This window comes from Sparus aurata, chromosome 22, assembly GCF_900880675.1.
Source record: "Sparus aurata chromosome 22, fSpaAur1.1, whole genome shotgun sequence".
In the NCBI taxonomy this organism is placed as follows: domain Eukaryota; kingdom Metazoa; phylum Chordata; class Actinopteri; order Spariformes; family Sparidae; genus Sparus; species Sparus aurata.
This window is the reverse complement of record NC_044208.1, coordinates 29,077,619-29,094,667: the sequence shown is the minus strand read 5'-3', so window position 1 is coordinate 29,094,667 and position 17,049 is coordinate 29,077,619. Positions and strand designations below refer to the sequence as shown.

At 45.8% G+C, this 17,049-nt stretch overlaps 1 protein-coding gene across 3 annotated transcripts in view; it reads right to left on the bottom strand.

The window, feature by feature from the left end:
* Nucleotides 1-17,049, bottom strand: part of disp1 (dispatched homolog 1 (Drosophila)) — a 72,386-nt gene that overhangs the window by 10,715 nt on the left and 44,622 nt on the right. For all 3 annotated transcript variants that reach the window (XM_030404724.1, XM_030404725.1, XM_030404726.1), the window contains one exon: nucleotides 12,613-13,339. In XM_030404724.1, coding sequence (XP_030260584.1) covers nucleotides 12,613-13,307 — 695 coding nt within the window. In that variant the 5' untranslated portion in view covers nucleotides 13,308-13,339. The remainder of the gene's footprint in view (nucleotides 1-12,612; nucleotides 13,340-17,049) is intronic.

The following is a 17,049-nucleotide window of genomic DNA, read 5'->3' as shown; positions in this document are numbered from 1 at the left end:
GAATGTTATAATTAGTGGTAATGAGACGCACAAATGATCTGCAGCTATTGGTGAGGAATTTAACTCCACGGGTGGGGGAGGGGTGTAAATCCCTTTCCAGGCTTCACTGGACACGTTAGCATGACAGCCAGATGTCAGGTGTGTTTCTGTTGTTGTTATTCTGGAGACGCAGATGTGACATATATGTAACTGTAACATGACAGAGATATAGATTAGAATCTGACTTGTTCATGCCCTCAGATATCAACTCATTCTTCATTATAATAATGTTACTGACTGCTTCCGTGAGTTGAACTCTCCCTCCGACGTACAAAGTGACCTTTAACCCGGTTTAAACCAACAATGCTTAATGAAAACCACATTTTCCTTTTCCCCTGCTTTGAACTAGTGGCCAGGGGAAAACTCTGTATTGCTAATGTGATTCCTTTTTGCTCTGTCTCTCGTCTTTCCATGTATGGCCTCGAACTGCAGACCTCAGGACACAGATATGGCCCAAAATGGAGGAGACGAGTTATTGGAAATAGTTGGAATGGATTCATAAAAGCGCCTTCAGGCATATCTATTTGTCTACTGAAGGTCTGTTTTGAATTTTGGTCTGCAGCGCTTCAATCTGAGTCCGTTTCAGCCAATTGGATGAAAGCGTAGCATACCTGAAGCCATTCAGCCCCCAGAAATTTAAGCGATGAGGATGATATATATCAAAAATCCGTCAAGCCAGCAGCAATAACTTATTCTGTCCTCTTAAAACTCAGGTGACCTCGCTTGTAACGATTTTAGGAGATTAAATCCAGATTTGGCAACTTTGGGACTTTTAGTTTTGGCCTCAATCTGTCGATAGGTCATAAACGGACACACAGCGGACCGTATTCACGTGACAATACCTGGATGAAGAAGAAGTCCGAGGGGGGGTGGTGGGGTCGTGGTGACTGATGGTTACAGAGGCTTTAAATCCAGCAGGACGACAACCCGCCGCGTCAGGTTTCCTCCCCGACGCTCTGATCACACAGAGCTCACGACACCTCGAAAGAAAACTCAAAGCGCAGACTCCCTCTCGTCCTCTCCACCTCCTCCCTCTCCCCGGCTTCTGCCCCCTCTCTTATTTTCATTCCCTCTCCCCCGGCCCTGACTAACCTTTCACTGTTATTCTATTTACCAGAGGGAGAGTGTTTCTGGATCACTGGGCTAATTAATAAGGTAAACACAGACTGCCAGCCGCTCACTCAGCACTGCGCTGACAGAGCGGGGAAACAGAGAAGCAGGGCTGAGAGAGTGTGTGTGTGTGTGTGTGTGTGTGTGTGTGTGTGTGTGTGTGTGTGTGTGTGAGGCTCAGCTGTGTTTATGTGTGCGACCTACACACTGACAGCTGAGAATTCTTTACGTGGTGATCCAAAATGGTGGAGGAGCTTTAAGGCCAAAGTGTCTTCTGACCACATCTGAAGCGAGGAGAGAGCCTCTCCCTCGCCGGCGCTCGCAGTGATGTGTTCATGTGCACGCAGGAATAACAACGCTGAAAGAGGAGCTGATCGCTGGATCGACAGTTTCAGGGAGTTACAAATATTTTCAGAAGCAGCGTCCGCTTCCGATGTTGGAACGCAGCAGGTTGAAAGGCGTTCAGATGTGTGTGAATGAGATTTATGAGACCGATCTTGTAAAGTTTTTACACGTGATAAACCTGCAAAATCACAGAGTTTGGTGGCTATAAGTGTTTTAATCAGAGGAATGTGTGAGGAGAAGAAATGTATGTAGACAACAATGTTTTTTGTGCACTTTAAAACATTTTGCATTAAAGGAAACATTTCTGCTTTAATATCTTAAAAACAACGAGCTGTATATTTTGTTTAATCATGTTAATTTCATAACTTCTAATGCAACTAAATGTAACGTGAATAAAACTGTAAAACATCAACTTGTGTGTGGAGTTAAATCTGTGGAAGCTGATCTTGGTTGGTTAATGATGGAGACGTCGACTCTTCGTGGTCCAACGAGGCTTCATGATGTTATCAAACTACTTCTTTGGCTGTCATGGTTTAGATCGACAGACCCGTCGCTGCAGAAGTTTCATAGTGTTCCTTTAAGTTTAACGTCTTCTATTTGCTCATGTTATACCAGACTGTGCACGTGTGCCGGAGGGGGCTGAATGTGAGGGTTCAGAGACGAGGGGGGGTTAACTGTCAACAGACGGGCAGGTAAATATTTCTTGAACAAGGCCTTCAAGTCGGAGCAAGAGCAATTACTGTCAAACGCGGGGCTGCCGGGCCCGCCTCGGCCTGATTAGTGCCTCGCTGGAACGCTGCACACAATTAGAGGCTCGACCGAGCCATGAAATACGTCCAGGCGACCGGCACTCTCCTCTAAATGACATCATGAGACTAGTTAGGCAGAAAAACACTGCGCTGTGTCTGACAGAAGGCCTGTGTGTGTGTGTGTGTGTGTGTGTGTGTGTGTGTGTGTGTGTGTGTGTGTGTGTGTGTGTGTGTGTGTGTGTGTGTTATGGCTAAAGCAGAATACCGACAGGGATATTAACGATCCCCAAAGTGAGCCTCTGTGTACTCTGGGACGACATTAACAAGACTGTAAATATCAAACAGGCCCAAAGAGAATAAAACTACGACTGTGTTAACGCTTTGTGACGCACAGACGGCTCAATAAACAGCTCTAATGTCTGAAAATGAACTTTTTACCTTTGTAGTTCTTCACGTGCACAGACTGAGGTGTAAACAGGGCTTCTTAAGACGCACATGACGAGTGCGTGTTTGTCTAAGTAAAAAGATCTTAAAATGAATTAGGATGAAATTAGTGGAGCTGCACTTCTGTAAACAATCATAAAATAAAACAGTGTAAACACTTTGGTTGGGTTTCTCTCTTATGTCCTGAGTTATAGATCTCAGAGTGTCAGAACAAGGGTTATAAAGTGGACACTCTGTATTTTCTTCCACACACTCCTCCTGCACGTTCTAACCTGAAGAATGTGACAACTAAGAATATACAGTCTGTCAGAGGACACAGCAGCAGAGATAATAATCTGGACAGACGCTGGATGATGGAGGGTAAATGATCTCCAGCAGTAACACAGAGTGATTCACGGGGCATCGTGTTTCCAATAAACACAGAACAGGCCGGAGCTGTTTAAACACAAAGTTTAAATGGAGGTCAGTCGGGGACGCTCTCCCCTCATTATCACCGGGGGAGAAACCAGAGAAGTGTACGGAAGCCTGTGTGGTCAAACTTCTGCTGTGTTGATTATACGTCTTTGTGCCAGAGCTGCAACTGCAGTCATCTCACCTGCTAGATCAGTTTTTTTATCCATCTCGAGCTGCAAATAACATTTATTTTCATTACAGAATATTTTTGCAATTACTCGATAAACTGTTTGATCTTTAAAATCTCAGAAAAGCTTCTACTGAAGCTAAAGCTGACGTCAGTCCAGAACTAATGAATAATTAATTCATGATTACATCAGACCAAAAAAAAGCCAATTCTTATAAATTAGAAGCTGAAATTAAGACATTCTGCTTAAAAAAGAAATAGCTTGCCTCATCACTTAATCCTTTAACTGCCCTATATGTATATTCTGAGGCAGTGACGCTGGTGTCCATGTGTTTCCACGTCTTCTGGGCGCGTCCAGTGGCGAGCGCGGCCTTTCCCGGCTGCACCTGCCATTCCCCTAAATTCTCGGGCGGTGAAATACGAGGGCGCTCAAATTCCAGGCATACAGGCGGGATTTCAGCACTGTAGCCAATAGTTACAAGCTGTCAGTCAGTGTGACGTCTTTATTACGGCTGCACCTCCGCTCAGCTTTATGACTTAAAGCTCACAGACCCAGAGGGGTGCAGGGGAGCGCAGCGCAGATCAAGAGATTTGTTTTGTAAGTGAAGAGAAACTGATTTCAGATCCTGTGTTATAAAAATGATATGTGATTAGTACAACTCTCCGCTACAAGGTGGGTCTATAACAGGTGCCAGCAGCGAGCTGCATTCCATGAGGGTTGAAGAAAATCTGAATCCAGAAATCCTTCTTAACCTGCCAACCTCACACTGCACGGCTGACTGCAGCTGTAAGCAAGCCAACTGTGAGTGGGCGTGTGTGGCCGGTGAGAACAGCGGGGCTTCACAGACGACCTGCAGAGGTGGAACCAATGGTTTTCACCTGATGCCGCACCAGAGACCCTCAGCTTCCTCCCACAGGTGTCTGTTAATACCGCTGGTTAAAACGAGAGGTCAGACAGACTCGGAGACGGATTCACCGTGTGAAATAAAACCACGAACAAAGAAGACGAACTTCAGTCCACAGAGACGTTCGGCTCGGCCCGGAGCAGAACTCCACCTCTCCCAACACAAAGCATGTTCAGTTCAGACTGGGAGGAGAAACTTGGAACTTTCTCCTGCAAAGACAGAATTCCCCTTTTGGAGCCAACTCACCTTATTAAAACAAGATGAGTCACTGAAGCTCATTAGCAAAAAAAGGTTTGAGTAAACTGCTTCATGCCTCGGCAAGGCCAACATTTCTCCTCTGAGAGCTGATGAAGCGACTGATCGTGTACAGATGAATTGACGTTACACTTTAAATGACCCCAAACCTCACCGACTGTACCTGAGCGTGTTCATCAGAAGAAAAGCTCGAGAAAGAAAAAGGTGTGTTTATTGTTTATTAGAAGGATAATGTTTCACTCCGCACCACTTCCTGAACTCCATCATAACCTCACAACACCGACAACCATCTATTCCCTCTGATGTTGTCGTGTCTTTGTGTGACTGTTTCCTTCTTCCTCTTCTCCTCCAATCATTCACTAAACTTCATCTGGTGGATTTATTTCCCCAACATCCCAGGTTTGTCTGGTGACGTAAAGACACCTGGTGCAGCTTCATCTCTCGCAGTAAAAGATCTAATATAGAAGATGATATTTGATGCTATTTTGAAGGGTTTGATTTTAGGAAAGCTGGCCCCTGTGGAGGCCCTGAGGCCAGGAGCCTTAATGATGATAACTGAGTCAAAACGTGTCCTCTCTCCTCCCTCAGTGTGTCTGATAGGACGGGCGGGTGCTGGAGGTGCAGGAGTCTGGAAAATTCCAAGAGGAGGTTCAAGAAGTTCACGAGAGGAAGCAGAAGCAGAGAAAGAGACGCGTCAGTCGACTGCTGGTTCGGTTTGATTCAATCAAACACTCATACGACCTCGAAGAAGAAGAAATTAGTACCTGTGCGTTACAAACATGCCTGTACTCTATTCAATTAAAAAGAAGGAGCATCTATTAACTGTTAACAAAATGTTCTATAGTTTTATTCAAACATAAAATAACATTGGGGATTCCCACAGCAGCATCCAGAGACGCAGTGGATCACAGACTGACTGTGTCTCTGTCACTAATTGATTCACATGTGGTGGAGCCGGTTGGCTTATTTCAGTCCGGTCATGATGTTTTTTGGTCAGCTCGTTTGGAAGAAGAGGAAAGACTTGTTCGCACCGGTCAGCTTATTAATCCGTGCGCCTGCTGCGGCCGCAACAACAAACAGCTCCTGTTTTAGGAAAAACTCCTGAACCTCGGCGCCGTCAAACACCGAGCACACAGATGTTCAGTGTTTAAGAACTGTGACGATATTTAGGACAGAAATGAAAAGGATTTTGTTCAGTTTAACCATAAACCAGCTTCCTGAAGATATGATGTTTAGAACTGATAACTGATATTGTTGATACTCTCCACTTCAGATGGATCAAAGAAAATAAACCAGAACCACAGTTTGCCTCCTCGTCCAGCTGAGGCCCGGCTGGCTGCTCGCTCAGCTGATGAGAAGTCAGGACGTCATGCTCACACACCGGGCTCTGATCCGGTTCTGTGGGGCAGAGCCGGCCTCGGATCCGGGATGGATATGAACGACACTGTGTGAACGAGGGGGGGGGCGCATCGAGAACTGAAGGAAGGGAAGGAAGGATAGAAGAGGATTCAAGAAAGAAAGAAAGAAAGCTGCCAGGTGAACAGAGTCAGCTGAAGACGAGTATTTGTTACATTATTGGGACAGAAATGTGCAAAACTTCCCTGACGTCTGCTTCCAAATATCTAAAAATATGCTTAGAAATGGCAGAGTGAGTTACTTATTAGTGTTACATGTTATACACGAGGCCACAGGTTCAGTTTGCCATGACGCCAGAGACCACAGTCTACGTACACACTCCCACAGACAGAACCCAAATTACTCAACAACAGTTTTAGAGATAGGCCATAAAATACGAGCGTCCCTGCAGACCCGGCTCAAAGTCTGGAGTCAAATCGTTCCCCAGTGCATGAAAAGTTTAAATCACTCAACCGTCCCTCCTCAAGAAAAATCTGAAATGACATTTTAATTTGCAAAAAAGGGAGCGACCACATGCTTTCTGCTCTAAACCAACACACAGCCAACATATCATATCTGTAGTCGTGCATGTGTATCTTGGCTCTGGGTTGAAAACGTCAGCGTACGTTTATCCCGGGCTAACCTCGGAGCGCCATTTGTTCTCCTCCAGGACAAACGAGTATCAGACCTGCAGGATGGGAGTAAATCTCAGCCGTCCATCACAGGAGGCTTTACACAAGCCCACGAGCCACAACATGCACACACACACACAAACACACAAACGCACACACTCTTTTTTCTGATGCAATCTTCTAATTTCACTTGAGTTTAACAGCATGTAACACGGGCTATTAACTGAACTGCTCTGCTTATAAAAAACAACGAGAAACAGAGAAAAGGAAGCCTGCAGGATTTTAAAAGACTCAGATTGCTAGTTTCTCTTGTCACAAATTAACTGTGAAGGTAAAGAGCCCCGAGGGTCACTTATCATCACCGTTTAACAGCCGGCTGAGGTGTAGTAACCCCGTCTCCTCCATATCTTCGTCTGATACTTCAATAACTAATTATATCCACAGAATACAGAATAAAAACCGCTCTTATTCCCTTTTGTATCGCTTCTATCTTTGAGCCGTCAGAGACGTATCGCAGCTGATTCTGCTGCTGCTTCACTCATCTGTTTTGAGGAGCTCTGCAAAATCCTACAATGTGAGTTTAAAGTATTTTTAGGCATCAAAGCAGGTGATGAACAGTTTTTTTTGACCTGCTTCTGTTGGTCCTGCGTCGAGGTATGCTTGAGGTGAACGCTGACATTCAACACTCTGAACTCTCTCAGCCCGAGGGAACACAGAACAGACGTGAAGGTGTGTGACTGTGTGTGTTTGTGTGCTACATGTAGAGAGTCAAACACTGAGTGTTTGTGTGTTCATCTCTTATAATAAGCATCTCTAATTACTGTGCACCATCATCAAGAGTGCTTAATGATCTTTAACACAAGACTATTAAAGTTTTTCTCTTCTGCCTTGGAGAGTTAATAATGTGTGGAGTACAATCAGGTCATTAGTCTTAAAGTCATCTCTAAAAATAATGCATTTCCTGATATTTCTGATGCAATGCCTCTTTTATAAATAAAGGTCATCTGTTGGGTTTTTCCCATGAGGATGCAAAGATTTTCTTTCATGCCGTTGTGCAGTTTAAAAACTCTGCGTGACCTGATTCCTGTCTTTTCCTCTGCAGACGTACATGGAGTCTTTAAGACTCAATAATAGACAGGTGAAGATTCAGACTATATAAAAGGCCGAGCCACAGCTTTTAAACGAGGTCTTCAGGTAACATCATGGATCATAAAGAAGCACCAGCGGGCCTCATTTGTTCCAGACGGCCCAAAGGACTCGCACACAGTTGTTACTCTTGATAATGCGCAAAGCCTCGTCAAGCTGACACCCTGAAACACAGAGCGCACCGATCACTTTCCAGACAAACCCTCGCCGGTCGAGGCTTGCAGCTGTCCGACAGAAAGGGAGAGACGGAGGGAGAAAAGAGGACGGAGGCGAGACAAAAAGAAAGAGTCAAACAAGGAAAATCTGGGATGTCACGATGCTCAGAACTGTGCACACTTACATGGTCCAACAAAAATCCTGCTGATAAAAAAGCTGCTAAATCACACGTGATGAACTGCTCCGATCTTTGGCGCTGTCATGTTTTCATACAGTTCCTCTGATGTGTTGTAGCAACCAAACCACCTGGTGCCTACAAATACTGCAAAATTCAAACTTGCTCAAGATAATGAAAGCTGACCTTTTCCTGCGAGGAGGGAGTGAGAGGCAGGAATTCTTGCTATCTGACAAGGCATGAATCTAAACCAAACTTGTGGTTGCCAAACAACAAGAGCTGTTGCGAGAGGCATCTGTGAAGAATGGTAGAAACATTTAGCTCCAGGAGAGCGAGGAGAGCGAGGAGGGAGGGGGAGGCAGGTTAAATACGTGACGTGACCCCGGATGGTTGAGTGTCAGTGAGCTGTTCGCTGGCTGTTGTGGGGTCATCAGTGGAGGCAGAAGCAGGTCAGCTGAACCTCAGGTACGACGTTATCTGTGTCATGTTCTTTCTCTCGTGGATCTCCGGTAGATGTGCACTTAAAGCCCGAGTGAAGCCTTGAAACTGTAGCAACGGTGTAAGTGTGCACACTTAACTCCAGATTAACTCTTTCGGTCTGTTTGCTTTGTGCTTCACTCTGTTTCTTTATACATTTCCAGGCCTTTAAACACACATGTTCAAGTGTAGCGCTGGAAAAAGTCTCCAGATTCACAGGTTGGCTATGACCTCGCTGTCTGAGCCACAGTTCAGCTCTCAGCTCTTTTTTTAATTTTTTCAGTGTGTTATTTTGGTTTCTGGCTTTAACCGTCGATGTTGTTGTCTCAAATTAACTTTTCTTTTGGTGTTCAGCTGTAGGAGAGTCTGGCACATCCACTCGCTGATCTGTTTAATGCACTTATTTAGCAATTGTAAGGGAATGTAGTCGTGTAGAGTTCTGTGTTATCAAGTGTGATGGGATATGTTAAAACATTTCTTAAAGTCTAAGCAAAAGAAAGCACGTAAATGTAAAACAGAAGCGGCCTGAGAATTAGGGCTGCCCCCAAATAGCCGACCAAAATTTTATTGGTCGATTGGTCGCAGGAAAAAAACCCCAAAACAATTGGAGCTGTCGTGACACTCACTCACTGTCAGTGGTTTTTTTTAACACGGCAGGTCTCTTCGACATCGCGGTTAGACAGTTAACAATTAATAGCCAACCATGTCGGGAAAGACGTCTAAAATATGGGATCATTTTGAAAAGAAGAAAGATGACCCCAAGAAGGTGACATGCAAACTTTGCAAGAAAAACTTCGCCTATTACTCCTCCATGACGAACATGATGTACCACCTTAAACATGTAAGTAGCCTAGCTACCTGCCCATGGTGGCCGAACGTTTGAAAGCAGAGATAAATACATTATTACATTATATTAATATATACATATATATGCGTCAATTAGTCAACTAATCGCTCTAAATGACGACCACTGGTCGACCAAGAAAATCCTTGGTCGGGGCCGGCCCTACTGAGAATAGACCTGTGATGAAAGGGTGACGTTTCTGGGTTTTATTATATCACCTACAATAAACGTTCTATATTTATATCACACAAATGAAATAAACAAACTTCACTGACGACTGAAGAAGACTGTGGATGGTTGTATCAGTTCTTGGTTTAAAAATTGTGCCACAATTACTCAGGTGTAAAACGGATAAACACACAAGCTACAATAAAACTCTATTGTACATTAATTGGTAAAACTCATTGGTAACCACTAAAGACGCGACACAGTGGAAATGTGGTATTGCAGTATTTCCTCTGCACTGTAGCTTAAAGGCTTTCACCTGAAGCCTTTAAACCTGCTGGCACACACCGAGCTGACCCGGGGCCAAACAGCTGACAACCCAAGGACACACTGTTTCCACCCCATCTTAAATAATACACATAAAATGGCTGTGAGAGATAATCTTACAGTGAAGAGACAGACGTGGTCTCACTGATACGTCTAACAGATCCAGAGAGAGGAAAAAAAAACAGAAAGGCCGATAAACAACCGACGGCTGAATCTGCTCCTTCAGCCACTCTGTGGAAACTGCTGAGCTGTGCTTGCCTTTTCAAAAGATTTGGTTTATTTCATATGAGGATAAAGACTAAAGGCTTTTGATCATTCTCAAAATAGAAACATTTGGAAACAAAGTCTGGGCTAATCTCTGTACGTGGATTAATGTTTTGTGAAGCCGAGAACAGAGGAATAAAAGTCCCCTGTTGTGAAACGCACATAAAAAGGTCTCAGCGAAGAGCTAATGTTACAATCCGTCTGTGTGTGTGTGTGTGTGTCTGTGTGTGTGTGTGTGTGTGTGTGTGTGTGTGTGTGTGTGTGTGTGTGTGATCACAGACGTAATCCCTCGGCTAATCTGGCAGATCACAGCCCAGAGGCAGATCAAACTGATATCTGACACCATCTTGTCTGACTCCATACCCTCAAATTATCGAGGCTATTAGGATCATATAGGATCCTGGTTTATGTCTGCGGGAGGGTGTGTGTGTGTGTGTGTGTGTGTGTGTGTGTGTGTGTGTGTGTGTGTGTGTGTGTGTGTTATATTACCAAGTTATATTTAACTACCACCAAACTCCAGCAGCTCCTGGTACAGGGAGGAGGAGGACCGGAGGAGGGAGACGAGGTCTGAAGGTTTTTGTTAACGTCTGGGTTCAGGGCAAAACTATACGACTGAGGCAGGTATATCGTTTCCTACGTCTAATCTCACCATCTGACACACACACACTCACACACACACACACACACACACTACAGGGAAGGGGGAATTTGGGGATGCAGTCTTGAAGCAAATCCAGGCCCTGTAATTCAAACCTGTCATCGCAGAACAAGAGGGACCCGGCTGGTAAATAAGAGAGCGGTTCAACGTTAGAGACGCGTACGTCCACAACGCCACATCTGCTCTCCATTCTGACGTGGAACAGGAGACAGAGGAGAGAGGGAGGCATGAGGAAAGAGAGTGTTAATAGAGTGAGAGGAAAACTGAGAGAAAGAAAAAAAAATGAAGTAGCCGAGAGCAGGGAGGAGGAAAAAATGCATCCAAATGCCTGCAACACAATCCTGTCGGCCTCTCCGTGCCCACCCAGGGTTCAGTTTGTGCTCGCCAGGTTTGGTTGTCGCTCCCCGCTGTGGCTACACAAACCTTATCTTTCAGCGCCACCCACAACGTCCCTACTACTAATGAAAATGATGAGGGAAGACTTCGTCTCAGCGAGGAAAATTCCAGGTTGTAAATAAAGTCTCATGCAAATCAGACTCCCCACAACGAGCTGCTGCCATTAAGAGGAGCAGACATGAGTAAATAATTACTTGTGCAGAGTTTTCACCTCCTGCCTGCCCTTCTCTGTGGTGATGGTAAATATAGGATTATGCAAATGATCATGCGAGGCATTAAATGGTTCCAGTTTCAAATGCGGTGGCAGGCCTGTGGTTTTGGAGTGGAAGGGAAAGAGCCAACTCACTATATATGGATCAGTAGAGGAAAAGAAAAAGGCGTCTGCCAACAAATGCGTTCAATGCTAACATTCTGCCTCGCCTGGAGAAGGCATGGTCGCCATGTGTGTATACATGAGTGTGCTTTGCATGCAATTTCTTTTAATCTGAAGAAAAACTTGCAGCATTCCTCTCATCTCGTGGACAAACTTTGCTTTGGCTGTTTGTTTCCCGACAGCCAGGAGGGTCGAGCAAACACAAGCCGGAGAAAATTGTAAAAATCACCAGAGAACAGGACGCAAATATGAGCTGATGTTACTGTGAGCCGGCCTTTAAACACCAGCGGCAACTACGGGACAAAACCTGTGTGAGTGTGCGTCCAGGATGCACGATAGAGGAGCTTCACCTGTTTTTAGAAACCTGTGATCGAGGTGAGAGATTCATACAAACAGCAGATAAAGTGTTGAAGACAAAGGGACCCGCTAACCCCGGTAGATGTTCAGGGTCGTCCACACACATAACAAACAGTCAAACTGGAACTAGTACGCAACGACACACAGAACACACGTATGGATCCACAAAACACAAGTGGAGTCTGTCCACATAGCAGGCAGCCGCCCAAACACAAGGACCGGAGCCCAGATACTTTTTCCAAGTACTTTTTTGTGCGTCCGCTTTCCGTTAAAAAAATCTATCAACTTTTCCTAAAAGGCGCTGGTGATGTCTCCGTCACACGTTTTCTCTTTCCAGGTATTTCAGCCTCCTATGGATCATGTCAAGCACCAATATGCATGTGAGTGGTAAATGGACTCATATTTCTACAGCGCTTTTCGAGTCTACAGAGCCGCTTTACAACTTTGTCAGATTCACCCTTTCACACACACACACACGTATACACTGATGGTGGAGGCTGCCATGCTCATCAGGAGCAATTTGTGGTTCAATATCTTGCTCAACATGCTTCGACATGCAGCTAGGAGGAGCTGGGATTTGAACCAGCGACCTTCCGACTACTAGCCGAGGTGCTCTACCTCCTGAGCTGCAGCCGCCCGTGTGCAGCGCTTCATCTCAGCGCTCAGAGTGCACAGCCAGCGCTCTCCTGCTTCAGAGAAGTGCTATGTGGACTATACAGGGGCTTAGACACCAGAATGCTAACCCAACACACACAGTGTTTGACAGATACTGATTAAAGCTTTTGAATGAGGTGAGAACGTCACAAAGAACTTCTCCTACCTGCTGCCGGGCGTCTGGTTCTGGAGGTGCTCTTGCCAGCGCTGGAGATGGTGGTGATGGAGACAGAGAGCAGAGGATGGGTGAGGAGGATGGGGATGTGGGTGAGAGTATGTGCAGGCAGACAGGCAGCAGGGGCAGGATGGAGCGGTCCCGGGGTGGGGGACGGATCCGGGTCCTGGTCCTGTGCCGGGAGTCTGGAAGAGCGGGCAGTCCGGCTGCCCACAGGGACAGCACAGGGTGGAGTGGAAGTGACAGTGCTGACAGCAGAGCGGCGGCGGCGGCTGGAGAGGAGGGGAGGAGGAGGACGGGGAGAGGGTGGAGGGCAGGTCGCATTTGGCCAGCCTCTGGGAGTCTGTGACGGCCGGGGAGGACGAGGCGACGGAGGAGGACGGCAGGTTCCTCAAGGACCCGTTCTGTTTGACCACGCCGCCATTTTGGCTCGGCCTGTTGGTTCTCTGGGTAACGTGCGATCTCTGCTGCTTCGGCTGCGCTGGTTTGCACGCTGCATCCTTCACTGTGACGTCTTCCTCTCCGTCTGCTGTCGGGGAGTCTCCACTGCAGGCTGCTGTCAGAGGGTCCTGGCCGTGGCTGACTGGTGTGCTGGTGTTTGAAGGGGCGTTTCCGTTGGCGCTGAGAGGGTGGTGCCCTCCGTTACTGACGGCTAGAGGGTCGCCGCTCGCATCGCTCAGGGCCATGGTCCTCTCCCAGCAAGGACACTGTCACTCCTCTGAGGGACGAGAAGACAACAGAGAGGAAAACACACAAGTTTAGTCTCCAGAGCACAAAATATCAGTTAAATCAGTGTGAGCTGCACGCTGCTAATGGACATTTTCACTTGATGCACCTCTTAATTTATAAAGAACAAACTCACCTATTCTGTTAACGAGAGCTTTGAGCTTAAAGGCAACTCTGAACTGTTGTATGTTGGTCACTCACATGATATACAAGAACACAGACTGAGAAAAAGGACCCCAAAAGTAGTTTTTTGGTGAAAGTGGTTCCAGATTTCAAAATAAAAGATTCAAAAGTCAAAACAAACGAAGTAAAACTGACAAGTATTTGTAGAAAGTTTGGATGGGACTGGAAGAATGTGGATCAGAGAACCACAAACACCCAAACCGCTGTCCAAATGCAGTAAATATGATGATGAATACAATGGAGAATATCTCAGCTTTCATATTACAGGAATAGTTTGCTTTTAATATCAATCTACTGTCCGTCCATTCAGTCAGAAGCAGTTAGTTCAGTTCAGGTGCTGGAGGCAGGAGGATGTCTCGCTCTGTCAGAAATCATTCTTGTTCGTTTAATCTGCATCAACTTCTGTGCTTCACATGTGGAGTCATGAGCTGGATTATTTATTGGCCATGATCATAAACTTTCTAGTCTTCTAATCATCGTAAAGTTTACCCGGCAACCAGCAGAGACTGAAGGAAATCACTGCTGCCGGGCAAGAGATGAATAAAAAACCTCAAACCAGAACGGCAACTCTGATATCAAATACAACATATTTAAATCCACTAGATCAGGATTTGTATTTGGATCTGCATCATGTTTAGCCGTCTCTCAAAATGCTTAATAAAGTGAGAAACAAATCTTGGATCCGTCTGTTTATCAGGAACCACTTCAAATGTAATAGAGGTCTGTTCTGGACCGAGACCAATCCTGCATCCAGGTTCTGTGGAAATGTGCTCAGTAGTCTTTTTGTAATTCTGCGAACAAACCAACCGACTGACAGACAAATGGAAGGCGAACACATCGTTTTAATTAATGCACTTTAGAGGCACTCGTTAGGGGATTTTCTTTACCTTTGGACCGAGCCAAGCTAGTTTCCAGGCTTTATGCTAAGCTAAAGGTCTCCTGGCAATAAAACGAGATACATTTCTTTACCTCTGTATCTGTTAGTTGTCAGGAAATGGAACAAATAAGCTCAGATTCTGTTCCCAGAGAGTCAGACAGGACTGGACTGCATCCAGCTGCACACAGTGGAAAGATGCTGTGTGTGCGTGTGTGATACTGAAGAGAAATCTTGTATCTGAGATTCAATCTAACACACAAAGGATCTCTGTTTTTTTTCAGATTGGACGGTCTTATAAAAACTCTGAACACCAGGTCCTCAGAAACCGAGCGGGCGAGCAGTTTCCATTCAGGATACGCAGCGCTGTGAGAGCGAGGGCTGAAAACTGAGTTCCAGTAAAAAAAAAAATGATATTAAGATGTTTGGCAAACTGAGGAAGCACACTAATGACATTATGGATGCAAAAGCAAACACAAAAAGTAGCCTTGTTAACTTCCCAAAAGCAGGATTTGCTGACACATGAGTGAGCGTGTAACATCTGATTTCCAGCAAACAGTTTGAAACCCCAATTTTTAACCGTACGTTGAGCTTTACGGAGACGAGCTCAGGTGAATGATTAAGGTGTAAATCCAAACCAACGCAGGAAAAACTGCCGAGGTCGTCTGGAAAAACAAAGACAAACAAAGCAGACGGCTGCCAAGTAAAGTTAGAAGAGGAGGAGGTTTCTGATGATTAACTGAATCACCAGTGAAATATTTTGGCAAACTCCACTGATTTTCTCTCATCTCACTGGAGTCTCGACAGTCACATCAAATGGGGGCCGTTTCAGATCAATATGATTTACAGAGCATGAATAAGACCCGGCATAAATCTCCAGTGTTTGTATAGATTACAAAGCATTAGACACTCCTGCATTAGGAGGCTGAGAGAACGGTTCCAACTGGGTGAGAACAAACAGAAGGTTCAAGTTATGCTACAGTTTCAGCCCCTATACGCGATCCGGCTTCGATTACAAAACACAGGAGGCCGCGACGGGAAAATGTGATGCTGAGGGATATTTCAGCACAGCGGGAGGGGGGAGGAGTACGGCGTGGCTGCGGCTTCCAGCCATGATACGCCTGACGCACTTCAAAGGCGGCTGAATTGTGTTTCACAGGTGATGCAGGGTGGAGGCGGGCCGCGCCGCTCCAACAGAGGCCGAACTACAACAAAAGAAACCGACGTGAGCGAGTGTGTGACGTATTAAACAGCAGTAAGAACATTTTACTGCCACATCGTTGGGTTTGTCTCAGCAGGAATCGAGCCTACAGAGACTCTGATATCTGCGATGCCATTGGGAGATAAGCTGGAGGCTGACGATGCTGGATATGATTCAGATGCTGCAGAGCTGAACTGATTACTGTAGTGCTTCAACGACGCTCCCATATCTCGTGACATGTGACTCCTTTACACCGACGCCCTCAAAGTAACTTGGACGTCACATCTCGTATTGTAAAAAACTTTATTTTTTAAGAACTTTCTTGAGTTCAGGCTGGATTATCTAAGTAAGCATCATTTACCTTCACTATTTGCTCTACCCTTCCTAGAAACCTAAGCACACAGCCGCAAAGGTTTTCTTTCAACCCAACCGTGACCCCAGAAAAATATTCCGCCGCAAAATGGATGTGCTTGCATTCGAGCGCCAAGCGATACATCACACTGGCCTGCTTCTCCCACCCGACACTGAGAGAAAGACGCGCGGCGTATGTGACCAATGTGCTCTGTGACACCTCAACATGAATGAGCGGTGAAACATGAGCGTGACAGCGCCGGCGTCGGGTCAGGGGTGGCTGGGAGGACGGGGCTGAGGGGAAGAATAATTGGGGAGCCTGAAGAGCTCAGAATAGCAGAGTAGTGAGGGAAAAGCCAGATGAAGTCATTAGTCTGGCTGCCACAGCTGTCGGGAGCCTGTAACGACTTCGAGAGGCAGGATGAAAGTTTACCAAAGTTTAATGGATGAGTTAAAAAAGGGAAGTAACGGAGATTGTAGTGAAGTGTGTGTGTGTGTGTGTGTGTGTGTGTGTGTGTGTGTGTGAGCTTTCTGCTGTTTGTGTTTTAAGGAATTTAGCTTGGGCTTTGTGTGTGTGCACGAGTGTGTGTCTGTGTGTGTGCAGCAGAGCGTTGACAGGCAGGTGAGACATCCAGGGCAGACTGTGCGGACACAAGCAGGGTCTTGTGTCTCTCTTCAAAACCAGAGCTGACAGCTGGACCGAGCTGCACCACCAAGAACCACTGGAACCGAGGCTCGGAGAATTCTTCCATCCATTTGTGAAGAAAAGCTGGTGTTCTTGATCAAAGACACGCCGGGATAAATGATTTAAAGTACGTTAGCGAGTGTAGCCTGGTAGTAATTAACTGCAACCAAAAAGACGAAGGTAATGCCGGCGACCGAGTGCAGGATGAAGAGCAGAAATTAGGAGCTCCTACCGCTTTCTAATTTCTTTACCTCATCCTCTGATTAGTCTAAAACATCTGGATTCCTGTTCTTTAAGTCGGCAGAACTAAACTTTAAGGAAGATATATCTCTTTAGCATCTCAAATCCACTACAGCACGAATGCAGGACCACCTCACATCCGTCTTCTGTCGCCCAAACATACAGATT